This window comes from Oratosquilla oratoria, chromosome 27, assembly GCF_046742065.1.
Source record: "Oratosquilla oratoria isolate Oo_2021 chromosome 27, ASM4674206v1, whole genome shotgun sequence".
NCBI lineage: Eukaryota > Metazoa > Arthropoda > Malacostraca > Stomatopoda > Squillidae > Oratosquilla > Oratosquilla oratoria.
The window spans coordinates 43,767,562-43,781,404 of NC_134803.1; the positions used below are offsets into that span (position 1 = coordinate 43,767,562).

Sequence of the window (13,843 nt, forward strand, 5' to 3'; positions counted from 1 at the left end):
AGAATTAGTTTAGAGATAGATTTCTAAATGGTTTTTAGTGATAATGTAGGAGCACTATTGATAATGAACGATCCCATACTAAGGGCATAGAGGGAAATCTGGATTTTTTTTCATCCTCAAGAACAATAATCGAAAATAATCCTCTTGGAAGTCAGCTAATGCGTGGACACGCGCGCGCACGCACACACAGACACACACACACATACGCACACACACACACACACACACACACACACACACACACACACACACACACACACACACACACACACACACACACACACACACACACACACACACACACACACACACACACACACACGCACACACACACACGACGCGGTGTCGCAGTGGTAAGGTTCGCGGCCGCCACTACAGCGGTCCGGGTTCGAATCCCGCCCAGGATTGAAATAATTTTAGTATCGCTGCGCTGCGCCTCATCAGACAACGTGACACACTTAAACACGATACCCCCACACCTATCCCTCAAAACATAGCAGACCAAATACAAACACTAAACAATATGATTGCCAATAAAATACATGAACAAAAAACACAAAATTGGCAAAACTTTATCAATACACTTGATCACAAAACAAACACCAGCAAATTGTACAAACCACTCAACAGCATTACACTATTCAACAGTAACACTACACGCTCTCACGCAGCAATAATCACAACAACAGATAATCTACCCTCAAACAGACAACAAGCAAATGCACTCATACGTCATTTTGCACAGACAAGCCATCTCACTTCTCACCCTGACGACCGACGCACCATTCGACGTAAGAAAGACTTTCCCACAGACTCAGACTGTACACCCTTCATAGACAGTCAGACAAAACTCATAATACATAGTCTCAAGCACTCATCTGCCTGTGGCCCTGATAACATAAGCAACATCCACCTAAAACACATTGGACCACAAGGTATACACGCACTCACAAACATTGCAAACTACAGCTATTCACACAACACTATACCCGACATCTGGAAGCATGGTAAAATAATCACCATTCCAAAACCGAACAAAGACCCAACAATCCCAACATCGCACCGCCCAATCACACTTCTCTGCACCCCCTCTAAAGTCATTGAACGCCTAATACTTAAACTTGTCACACCGCATATTCCCCTTGCTGGCTCACAACACGGTTTTAGGCCACTACACTCCACAAACACTCTTCTGACAAACCTCACACAAAGAATTTTAGATGGCATCAATTCAGATAGGCCCCACCAAAGAACACTTCTTATAACATTAGACATTAGTAAAGCTTTTGATGCTATCCCCCGCCACAACCTAACAAATAAAATATATAACACAGACATGCACAATAACACCAAAAGATGGCTGGCCAATTATCTGGCAGGTAGGAATGCTTACGTGTCATATAATGGCCAATCATCGCACATCAGAAACATTAAGAACGGAATACCACAGGGCTCAGTTCTATCCCCCACACTATTTAATCTATACATGCATGACTTACCCACGCCAGACACCTCGGAAATACAAATCTCTTCCTACGCAGACGACATAACAATCACATGCACACATCGTAACACAGACAAAGCTGCAGAAATAATCCAGCCATACCTTGACACACTCAACACATGGTTCATCACAAACAGACTCAAAATAGCTCCAACCAAATCTACAGCAACACTTCTCACCAACTGGACAAAAGAACACAAATACATACCTCATCTCTACATCAACAACACTCTAATACCACACACAAACACACCGAAAATTCTTGGTGTAACATACGATACATCCATGTCTTTCAAACAACACATCACAAACATAAAAAACAAATGCACACCTAGACTTAACGCACTTAAGTCAATCACTGGAACAACATTTGGACAAAACAAAGAAACTAATATAACAATATACAAACAATGCATACGCTCAGTGTTGAATTATGCAAGTCCTGCATGGGCTCCTAACCTCAGTGATACACACCACAACACCCTTCAAATCATACAAAACAAAGCCCTAAAAACAATTACAGGCTGCACAAATACAACACCTACAGACCATTTACACCATGAAACAAAAGTCCTCAAAGTCAAGGACCACCTCGACATGAGAGGCACACAAACACTTGCTGCAGCCACCACAAACACATCACACCCGCTACACTACATAGCAGAACACCCACACACACCAAGAAACATTAAAACAACACCCAAAGACCTTTATCACGCACAGATACTCTCTTCTCTTCCTCCACAACCACCAAATACCAGCCTCCGGAAACATATTCATAATCATATCACTCACCGCTCCATTAACACACTGAAAGACAACACACTGCTGCATGCCAAACCCCCTGATATCCACCCTTCTGAATCCTCTCTCCCACGAAAGGACAGAGTCCACTTGGCCAGACTGCGGTGCGGTCACCACCCAGCACTTCTAAGCTACCAGAAGAGGCTGGATGACCGCGTTGTGAACAGCTGCCCAGGATGTAACACTTCACCCCATACCATACAACACATAATGGAAGACTGCATTATACACAATCATGCACGCAAACAACACAACATACGCTCTATAAAGGATTTGTGGGAAAACCAAGTTTCGGCTATGGCATTCCTTGGGGAGACGGGACTGCTCGGACAGACAGTCTAGGGAACGACAACAACAACAACAACAACAACAACTCTCGTGGGCGGGGAGTTGGAGGTGTGTGTGCGTGTAAGAATACAGCATTACCCATAGATCGGTCATATATAAGCTCTGAGCTCTCTTCCGGGAGGGAAATAGCTGTCGATCACGAGTCCAAGACCATGGTGAATCACACACACACACACACACACACACACACACACACACACACACACACACACACACACACACACACACACACACACACACACACACACACACACACACACACACACACACACACACACACACACATACACACACACACACACATACACACACACACACACACACACACACACACACACACACACACACACACACACACACACACACACACACACACACACACACACACACACACACACACACACATTCTTTCACATTGTGGAGAATACCTGCAATGAGTCTCGTTCTAATGTCTGTAACCTGAGACCTCTTGGTCAACGTGGAGGTGACTTCGGAGGAATCTCGAGTGTCTCGTTTTCCCACGAAATCGTTCTTTTTCCTCTCTGTCGCCAGCATCCGACGCTCTTCGGCGTCTGCTGGCGGCACACTTGGCATTACTCGCTAGCATGCTACTTGCTTTTGCAAATTCGTAAGCGCAGAAACGAGTTTAGTTACGATCTTTTGTTTTTCAACTTTCCAAATGTCAAATTACTCTTGCGTCATATAGAGAAGCTGAGTAACAAACTAAGACAATGTTAAACCTCTACGAATGTACCCATTGTTGAGATATTCTTACGGAAGTCTAAAATATTGTAACCAAAATCGTTTCTATTCAAACGTAGTAGCAAAAGCAAATAGCATGTTAGCCCAGTGTGCCAGCACGTCTACTACGCTTCTCTGATTATTCAGGTTGTGATGACCTTCCACAGGAAGGAAACTTTGACGGACGCCTCAACAAGACCCCAGATCAGACGGTTTGAGCTCCAGAATCCATGGTTCCTTGTCGAAAGCTTCTCTGGCGACAGACACAATAAACATCCAAGCCAAGTGAGGTGCCAAGCCCCTCTTTGACTGACCAAGGACCTCTGGAGTTCGCCAGAACCAAGTCTTTTCAAAGACCATTTTCCTCTCTCTCTTCTTTCCTCTCTTCCTCTCTTTTCTTTCCTCCCTTCCTCTCTCTCTTTTCCTTCTTCCCTTCCTCCTTCTCCCGTTTCTCCTCTCCTCCCTTCCTTCCTCCTTTCCACTCTTCCTTCCTCACTTTCTCATCTCTTTCCTTCCTTCCTTCCTTTCCCTCCTTCTCTTCTTCCTCTCTTCCTCTCTGTCTTCCTTCTTCCCTTCCTCCCTCCCCTCCTTTCACCCTTCCTTCCTACTTCCCACCCTGCCTTCCTCACCTCTTTCCTTTCTCACTTTCCTTCCTCCCTTTCTCTCCTCTTCCTTCTCTTCCTCCCTTCCTCCATTTTCCCTCTCTCCCTTTCTCCCTCTCTCCTATCCTCCTTGCATCTCTCTCTCTCTCTCTCTCCCTCCCTTTCCTTTCTCTCCTCCTTTCCTCCTTGCCTCTTTCTCTCTCTTCCTTCCTCGCTCCTTCCCTCTCCTCCTTTCCTCCCCCTTTCTCTCTCTCCTTTCCTCCTACCCTCATTCTCTTCCTAATCCACTCACTCCCGCTCCCTAATGCCCTACCACCTCCCCGCCTCCCTTTTACAATTGTCCGAGTTCGTGCCCTGATTCTCCAAACCCTGAGGATCCACGGGTCGCACTCGTGCGCTTCTGTCATGTGGCACTTCCTCATCGAGTGACACTTGAGGCTCTCTATTCCTCGAACTCACCTTCTTACGAAATCTACTTTATGGAACAGAAGTACTACATTCCGTCCATTCTGTGTGACACATACTCCATCTGTTAACAGCGTGTTTGGGAAACATGTTTTTATCTATTTCTTTGTTAAATCTATGTTCTGGTAGTTTGGGTTTACTGCAGCTCGTTTGGTTATATTTTGACAATTTTATTTATTTCAAGATGCATCATATACATATACATACATACATACATACATACATACATACATATATATATATATATATATATATATATATATATATATATATATATATATATATATATATATATAATTATTTTTTTTTTAGGAAAATGGGTTGATACATTTTGGGCGGCTTTCAGATTATATAATTCTTTAAGATAACGAACTACTAACTACTCTAATTACATAAAACGTTTTATTAGCTTTAGTGCCTAATATTGCTATTTTCGTTTTTCCTTTTTTTTTTTTTAATCTTAATGATTAAACTTTCTAAAACCCGATTTTTCTTTTTGGTTTTATCCTTCAAGGGGGCAAGGGACTTGGGTTAAAAAATGGTCCTAAATTTTGTTTTTTTAAATTTTTATTAAAAAATATCAAAGATCAGGAGAGCTCGTCAAGCAAATCTGTTCTGATTTATTTCTAAGAATCTTTCTAATAATACTTTGTGTTCACTAGATAAAAAGTTAACGGATCGATAATTACTAAGATGTTTCTGCTTTTACGTGTGAAATAAATTAATTGTAGCAATGCACCATGATTCGGGAACCTTTTCCTTACGTGTGTGCTGGATACATAATTAAACTTACCTACATTTCTTCCTTCCCTGCGTCTTTCAGAAGATCGATTGGTGTGCGAACTTTTTCAGGTGGTTCTCCTCGTTCTGTACTTTTTAAGGTAAATGTTAACTCTTTATTTGTATCTTCTGGTACACTAGTAACGTATACAAATGAATCTACTGATCAAATTTTGGTATTCCAGGATTAGATATCTTGAAAATTATTCTACTATCCACATCAATATGTCTGTACAATTAACAATGGTTCTATTTCCATCTTAAGAAAATAATAATAGTCTACTGCCTCCCTAAATCTTGCCTTTTTTTTAATAAAGTTACCTTTCCGAATAGTTTCTTCTATATGGAAAAAGTTTCTCTTTCTTTTCTCTGATCTTTGCCTTTTGTTGATAAACTTGTCCAGATCAGTTCGATATTTTAACCCTCCTGTCTTTTAATCTGCATAATCCATTTTATTTTCATTAGTTTACTTGTTGCATTGGAGTACTGTATTCTCTATTCTTTGCACTGTCTACTTTCTCCGACCATTTTCTAAAAAGAAATTACAATTCATAATCTCGATGGTGCCCTAGTTATTTCTTTGTTTCAAATTGATTTCTAATTTCAATCTGAAAATCCTTTGTGTTTCCCTTTACCTTCGCCAGGCATGTTTTTTTTCTTGATTACTAGTTTATTCTCTCGGCTTTGAAACTGAATTTAGTTGTGCAAATTCTGCGGTAACAATCTATGTATATGTTATCTAGAACAGTAATATTACAAATGTTGTTGCCTTTATCTCCTAATACAAGCTCTAGTTTCGTTCTTTGTTGTTCCATTGGGACTTCTCGAAGTCCATCTACATTACAACATATATACCTTTGGAAGAAAAAGTTCAATATTCTCATGTTATAGTTCTCTGCGAAACTGACAAGCATCTTATCTCTGTCATCCTTCTTGCCGACTCCAAACATCCCGACGAAAGATTTACTTCCCATGTTCTTTTTCACTGAAGTCACCGACTATCAACTTGTATTTATCTTTTTTTTTTTTTTTTGTCCATTGTCTGATTCATATAATCATAGAAGGACTCGTTTTTGTTGCATGAAGTCTGTAATGTTAATCATTAAGCTTAGATTGTTTGAAATGTATCTTAGATAGCGTAGTCACGGTACAAACTACCCTGTCTAATACAGTGCTGACTGCGTTTCTAATCATCTTTCGATTAATCAAGAATCCTACTCCATTGAATCTTTCCATCTCATCGTTATTATAGTAGAACAAGGAACTGATGGAAGACGATCACTAAAATTTGGAAGTTGATCCATGACTGTGCAACTATGTATCTTTCAATTTTCCTTCGTCAAGAAGGTCTTTGGAGAAGAAAGTACGCTTTTATCAGTGTCATAAGTGTGTTATCTTAAATCATTGATATACTATCTTTCCCGGGGGGTTGGGGTGGGGAGATATTTCTCTGCTTGTAGTCCTTTGGTATGTTGCTAACTTGTGTTGATTTATTAACCAATGAGCTTCTTGTTATATCTACTCGTATATTTCAGATAGTGGCAATAAATTCAAATAGAATAACTAAGTACATTAATGAATACATGCATGAATAAACAAATAAGTAAATGAATGGATAGAACAAATTATTAAATGTATGGAATAAGTAAATGCATACAAGAAATAAATCAGTAAAGGAAGGAGAGGGAGAGGAAGAGGGAGAGGAAGAGGGAGAGAAAGAAGGAGAGGAAGAGGGAGAGGGAGAGGGAGAGGGAGAGGAAAAGGAAGAGGGAGAGGAAGAGGGAGAGGGATAGGGATAGGGAGAGGGATAGGGAGAGGAAAAGGAAAAGGAAGAGGGAGAGGGAGAGAGAGAGGAAGAGGAAGATGAAAAGGCAGAAGGAGAGGGAGGGGAAGAGGGAGAGGGAGGGGAAGAGGGAGAGGGAGGGGAAGAGGGAGAGGAAGAGGGAGAGGGAGAGGAAGAGGAAGAGGAATTGGAGGCAAAATGTCGGGGATAAGCCTATTGATAAATAATTTCCTTTCGTGGCAGCAAGAAAAAAAAAAGCAATACGAGGTCATTCATATGTATTTAAACATTTACAGAAGCGAGTTGTTCGTAGAAGGAAAGAATTTATGTGAAAATAATTTCTTGTGTGTACATATTCTTTGGAAAGAGAGAATTCATATACAATATAAAGAGAGAAACAGAGTACATATAAATGTCAAGAGGAGGAAGAGGAAGAGGGAGAGGAAGAGGAAGAGGAGGAGGAAGAAGGAGAGGAAGAAGAGGAAGGGGAAGAGGAAGAGGAAGAGGGAGAGGGAGAGGAAGACGAAGAGGGAGAGGAAGAGGGAAAGAGAGAATTCATACATAATATGAAAAGATAAACAGAGTACATACAAAGGTCCAGAAGAAGGAGAGGAAGAGGAAGAGGGATAGGAAGAGGAAGAGGAAGAGGGAGAGCAAGAGGAAGAGGGAGAGGGAGAGGAAGAAGAAGAGGGAGAGGGAGAGGAAGAGCGAGAGGAAGAGGGAGAGGAAGAGGAAAAGAGAGAATTCATACAGAATATGAAGAGAAACAGAGTACATACAAATGTACAGAATAATGAGAGGAAGAGGAAGAGGGATAGGAAGAGGAAGAGGAAGAGGGAGAGGGAGAAGAAGAGGGAGAGGAAGAGGAAGAGGAAGAGGAAGAGGGTTATCACACTGGGCTTCCACGGGCTTCACCAGATCTGACATTTGAGTGTTCGTTTGAGTAAAAACGACTTCAGTTACAATATTCTATTTTTCAAATCTCCAAATATCAAATCATTCTTCCGTCATGTATAGCAAAGCTGAATAATGGACAAGAGATTGTAAATCTATACAAGTGTTAGACATTCTGTTGAAGTGTTCTTAGAGAAGCCTAGATTTCTGTAAGCGAGGAAGTCATATTCTAGTTATTCAAATGAAGGTTTGAGGTAGGATGTTGAAGGAAAAATAGCCCAGTATGATAGCCCCTTTATTTTCTCAAACCGGCTTACATTAGTGTACGTATACACGCTAGCCTGTATACACATGTACGTACGCACACACGCTACAAGAAAGTTAGGTAGTTAGGTATAGATACTGTATTTTAATGGATATGCTGCATATGTGTATGTGTTTGTATACATATGTGAAAGACTTATATCCATTAAAGGGTTTTGGTTCATACGTACTATCTAGGCTAAGTTAATCACTAGTATATGATCCATGTCTACACCACCGTATGAGATACAAAACCAGGGAATAATACAAAGAGTTGTAAAAGATTCTAACCACAGCAATTCAGCGATTCTGGTTGAAAGAAATGGGTGAAGTTGCTTCAGATATAATAAAGATCTTCTCAACATGCAGACCTTCGGTTTCTGTGTCCTGCTAAGCTAAACTTCTATTTGTAGCTGCGTCCCAGACTCAGCGCCTCTGGAGGATTCTTAAGGTGGCAGCACACTAGGTATTTCTCGCTAGCATGCTACTTGCTTTTGCTAATTCGTGAGAGCAGAAACGACCTCGGTTAAGGTCTTTTGTTTTTCAGTTTTCCCAAAGTCAAAATACTTTTTCGTCATATAGTGAGATGCTGAACGAAGAACCAAGAGAAGTTAAACCTAGAATACGAATGTTTGACACATTGTTGAGATGTTCTTACGGAAGTCTAGAATATTGTAACCAAAGTCGTTTCTAATTAAACGAAGTAGCAAAAGGAAATAGTATGTTTGCCTAGTATGCCGCCGTCTAGAATTTGTCGTCGCCGCCCGTGAACCGGTAACAGGCGTCGACCATTTCATTGAAGAGAACGTTTCTACTCTAGATATTTGTTGTGACCCTTTGTTTTCATCCCTGAGTATCAACAATCCACCTTCGCCGTCTTTCAAGACCCGCCACGGACTAAGAGCATTGCGGTCCGTGGGAACTTCACTTCGATATGTACTTGTCCATCTCGTCAAAGAGCCTGAGGAATCGACTCTCGATCACAGGGTTGGCCATCATCTTGAGCAGGTGCAGACGACTCTCCTGCATCTTCTCATCCATGTTGTCGTCGTTCATGTGATCGATGTCGAAGGTCTCGCCGCTCTCGCTCAGGATGATGGGCAAGATAAACATGGCGGACAGGAACCCAAACATGTTGTGGCTCTTGTAATCACACTTCAACTCCTCCAGGCTGAAAGGAACCTCAACGCCTCCTGCCCGGAGGACATCCTTGAGGGACGAATAGTAACTTTCCAGGTATTTGTCCAGGTTCTTCTGTCGGTCAGCTCCAGCAAGGCTTGTGTAGAACAAGTAGTTGAGGTCGATGGTCGGCGAAGCGCTGCGGACGATCTGAAGATCAACCAACATGACTTCGACTGGATTTCCTCTCTTGTCGTATCTGAAACATTTGTCAGATTTAACCCGATATTGCGTAAATCATCATGAACTATACCATGAAGACAACAACTTGTACAAAATGAAACTATTAGACTTGTGAAAAGAAAAAAGAAAAAATCTACATGATGGAATTACCCCTGAAGTAATATATCTCCATTGATTGACAGTAAAAGCGAACTTCATATACAAGATACGTCTCCTCGTTTATAAAATAATGATATTCAGAATGCATAGATATCTGGAAGATTCATTTGAATCCTTAAAAAAAGTCACAGAAGAGCATCATATAAACATTGAATCTTTGATCACACTCCAATGAGATGGTAGAATATAGAATACCCGAGAACTTCCCCAGGACTGACTTAAAAGGCAGTACAGAAGTTGAACAACTAAAAAACAGAAAGACCAAAATAACATTCCTGTTTAAGAGATTCTGTGATCTGGAACTGAGTATTGTCAACGATGAACATAAATTGTGAAATTGTGGCCAACACATTAAAAGCCAACAAGATCCTCCTGAGATTATACTGTGTATCCTTGAAGGAGTGTGCCAACAAAACAGAATTTTTTTTTTTTAATCATATTCGATAAATTTAGATGATTTAGCGGACTCTGTATGAACCTACATCAGATGTGTAACTCTGGAACTGTATATGAAAGCTACATGCACCTATCTATCAAGCATCTTCCAGACACTATCTTTCCGCTATCCGCCGTGGACGGCACGACGCCGTGTCTCCAAATGACTATGGTATTAACGAGCACTTTCACGCTCGTCGAGCACTACAACACGCCGTTCACGACCGCCGTGGTCACAACGGCGCTCTTTTCAAACCAACACGACGTCGTGTCGTCCACGGCATGAAAAGTACACAACAGTATATCGGCGTCTTAGGACAGGTTGACTTCTGTTGTGCCGTGCCGACCGGCGCCGCAGTGCTTAGCATTGAGGCCCTGTTCATACTAGCGGTTTCAACCGCGGCGGTTCATTTACAGTGTAAATCAAGAGAGGCGTTCACACACAACCGCGAAGTTTTTCTGTGATTATGCGGTACCGCCGCGGTTTCCGTGCGGTTCAAACCACTAGTGTGAACAGGGCCTAACTTCACTGTGTGCTGTTGTGAATTGTGTATAGTTTCTGTGAAGTGTGCGTCGTGGATTGGCTCATTCCCCCGCGTGTGATGAAGAACACAGAGAATATTGATGTTCAACAGTTAAACAGCTTAGTGAATGAAGAACAATTCTTGTCATTTCCTAATTCATAGTGTGACGAAAGACCCAAAATTTAAAGGATGAACCTAGTTTCTATCTCACAAATATTATTTATTTATTTATTCATCTATTTATATGTTTATCTGTTTATTTATCTGTTTATCTGTTTATTTAACTATTCATCTATTCATCTAATCATCTATTTGTCTATTTGTCTATTTATCTATTTATCTATTCATCTATTTATCTATTTATCAATTTATTTATCTATTTATCAATACATATTTATCTCTTTGTCTATTTATCTATTTATCTATTTATCTATTCATATATTTATCTATTTATCTATTTATCTATTTATTTATCTATCTATTGATTTTTTTTTGCTAGTGAACATCCATAACAACAACTTAGAGTTAACTGAAAGCAGTGACATGGGCAAAGTGGTGTCTTGTCATTCACGGCAGAAGTTGTGTGTACGATATACATGTACGACGTCGTGTAGTCCACGGCGGGTGACGGCAAGTCGTGTAGACGTTTGAAAGCGGCTTTAGATAAGGTTGATAAACCATATCGTTTCCCGTTTCAACTAGCGTTATTTTTTCTTGGATCTTTAGTGAACTTTAAGCTATCGGTAGCTCATAAATACGAAATAAATTGATTATCTACAATCACGGGTTATTTTCTATTTTACCGCATGCAGTTGATTTCAACAACTTAAGAGAGGTAAAAAATGAATATCTGAAACCTAACCTAACCTAACCTGACCTGACCTAACCCAACCTAACCTAACCTAACCTAACCCAACCCAACCCAACCCAACCCAACCCAACCCAACCCAACCTGACCTGACCTAACCCAACTCAATCTAACCCAACTTATACCAACCTGACCTAACCTAACCCAGCCTAACCCAACCTAACCTAACCCAACCTAACTTAACTTAACTTAACTTAACTTAACTTAACTTAACTTAACTTAACTTAACTTAACCTAACCTAACCTAAAAGTTCTGCATGCCGTAAACTGGAAAAGACTCCAGTCACGTGACCTTCGTGTGGAATCACAAAAGAAAAGTAAACACAAAAAAAGAAAATTTACCTAAACAATACGTTGTTAACCCAGCAGTCTCCATGTCCGACAGCCAGGTACGGTTCCTTGTTCTTGACCTCATCCTTGAAAATATCCGTGGCCGTGTCCTTTATGCTCTTCAAGTAATCGACGAGTTTATCGTAGCCTCCGACCTGGCTGGCCACTTGTATGGTGCTTTCGATACACTGGGCAAAGAGCTTGTTCATGGACGCCTCCTCCTCTGGATGGTCGCGGGAATACTCCTCTCTCAGCCAGAAATCAATCAAAAAGGGGAACTTCTCTAGTAAGACGACGTTCTCCTTCTCCTTGTATAAAATGGACGATCCATGAAGTCGAGCCAGTTCCTTGAGAAGTAGAACACAGTGCTTTTCATCCAAGCCCTCTCTACGGTCAACCATCTTGAACGCTCGAGCCCTAAGGTCCTCCATGAATAGAGCCTCCTCTCCTCTTTTCAGGTGAGTAAACGGACATTTAGCAACCCGGAGGTCGGGGAGTCCAGCGAGCCTTAGTTGTTTGTTGAGAACGGGGCAAACGTCCGCGTAGAACCCGCTCTCCTTGGTGAAGATCTCGGTCAGGGCATTGCTCATGGCAGCGAAGGATCTCTGTGGGTTGAGTTTGACGACGTAGCTGACATCGAGGTCCTTTCCGCCCTTGCGATAGTGCACTAGGACGCTCGTTACTACGGACATGTAGTTGTCGCCCTTCTTTGTGAAGTCCTTCACTTCGTAGGACTGGAGGACGGCGTCCTTTCCTTTGTCCGATTTCAGACAGTTCTTCACCAAGTCTTCGGTGATCAGCGCGTAGTGGGGAGCCTGCGGACCATCTGCAGGAGCGTCCTGTGCACTCACTGAAAAAGAAACGCGTGTTAGATCTGCTGTCGAGGTTTTTGAATTTGGGTATTGGCTTAGTGTTAGATTTTGCTAACCCTCCCCCAACACTTACACACACACTAAGACGGCCCAGGTTCGAATCCTGCCCGGAGCTGAAATAATTTCAGTACCGCTGCGCTTCGAGTCGTTACTCCAACTCTTGTGAGCGGAGATTTGGGGGTATGTGTGCGTGTAAGGTCACAGCATTACCTATAGATCGATCATACGAGCTCTGAGCTCTCTTCCGGGAGGGAAATAGCTGTCGATCACGAGTTCAACACGTGATCCAAAGACCAAGGTGAATCACACACACACACACACACACACACACACACACACACACACACACACACACACACACACACACACACACACACACGTGTGTCATATATTGTTACGAGTATAGTTCTTTACTCGCTACAATATTCGCGCTATTTTCATCTGAGGTCCTCATCTCGGTAGCTGTTATACTTGGGTATCAATCGTTCTCTAATCTGATTTACAAACAAACTTATAGTACTTCTGGAATTTTCTTCTTCTTTTAGTGTTCCTCCTCATCATGGGTTTTGATAATTCCAGAAGACAAAAAAAAAAAAAAAAAAAAAAAAATTAAATAATGTTTAGATAACTTGATGCCAGGTAACCTTTTGATATAGTATTTCCTCTTGGATTGAGATAGATATTTGAAGTTCAATTTACAGCTGAATATGAATGTTAGAACGCAGCAGTACCAACATTTTTGTTCATAGGAATCTCATTCTCTTTGGCTATGAGATCTGGTGTATTGTGATAGAGATGGTTGCCTTTACCAAAGAAAGATCACCCTCCAGAATCAACCGCTTAGTTCCTGGGTCATCTCTGCAATAGACGATGCTCTTGGTGTTTCTCAAGAGCACAAAGTTGTCTGCAGCAATTTCTGTTGCAGATTATAAACTACTTGTTGAATTAGTCGAGTGCTTGAGAAACAGAATATATTAGAGAAACCCTATTTCCTAATTGCACAAACTGGTTTGCGAAAATGGTTCACTAGTAGTTAACAAAAAAGAGAACAGGGTTGATTTTGACTACT

At 41.3% G+C, this 13,843-nt stretch overlaps 1 protein-coding gene across 1 annotated transcript in view; it reads right to left on the reverse strand.

Annotated features, from left to right (window-relative positions):
* Window positions 1–8,202: 8,202 nt before the first annotated feature.
* LOC143040008 (uncharacterized) overlaps window positions 8,203–13,843 on the reverse strand; it is an 8,215-nt gene continuing 2,574 nt past the window's right edge. Inside the window, exons 2-3 of the mRNA XM_076210528.1 lie at window positions 11,915–12,752; window positions 8,203–9,602 (exon numbers count right to left, since the gene is read on the reverse strand). Coding sequence (XP_076066643.1) covers window positions 9,149–9,602; window positions 11,915–12,752 — 1,292 coding nt within the window. The 3' untranslated portion in view covers window positions 8,203–9,148. The remainder of the gene's footprint in view (window positions 9,603–11,914; window positions 12,753–13,843) is intronic.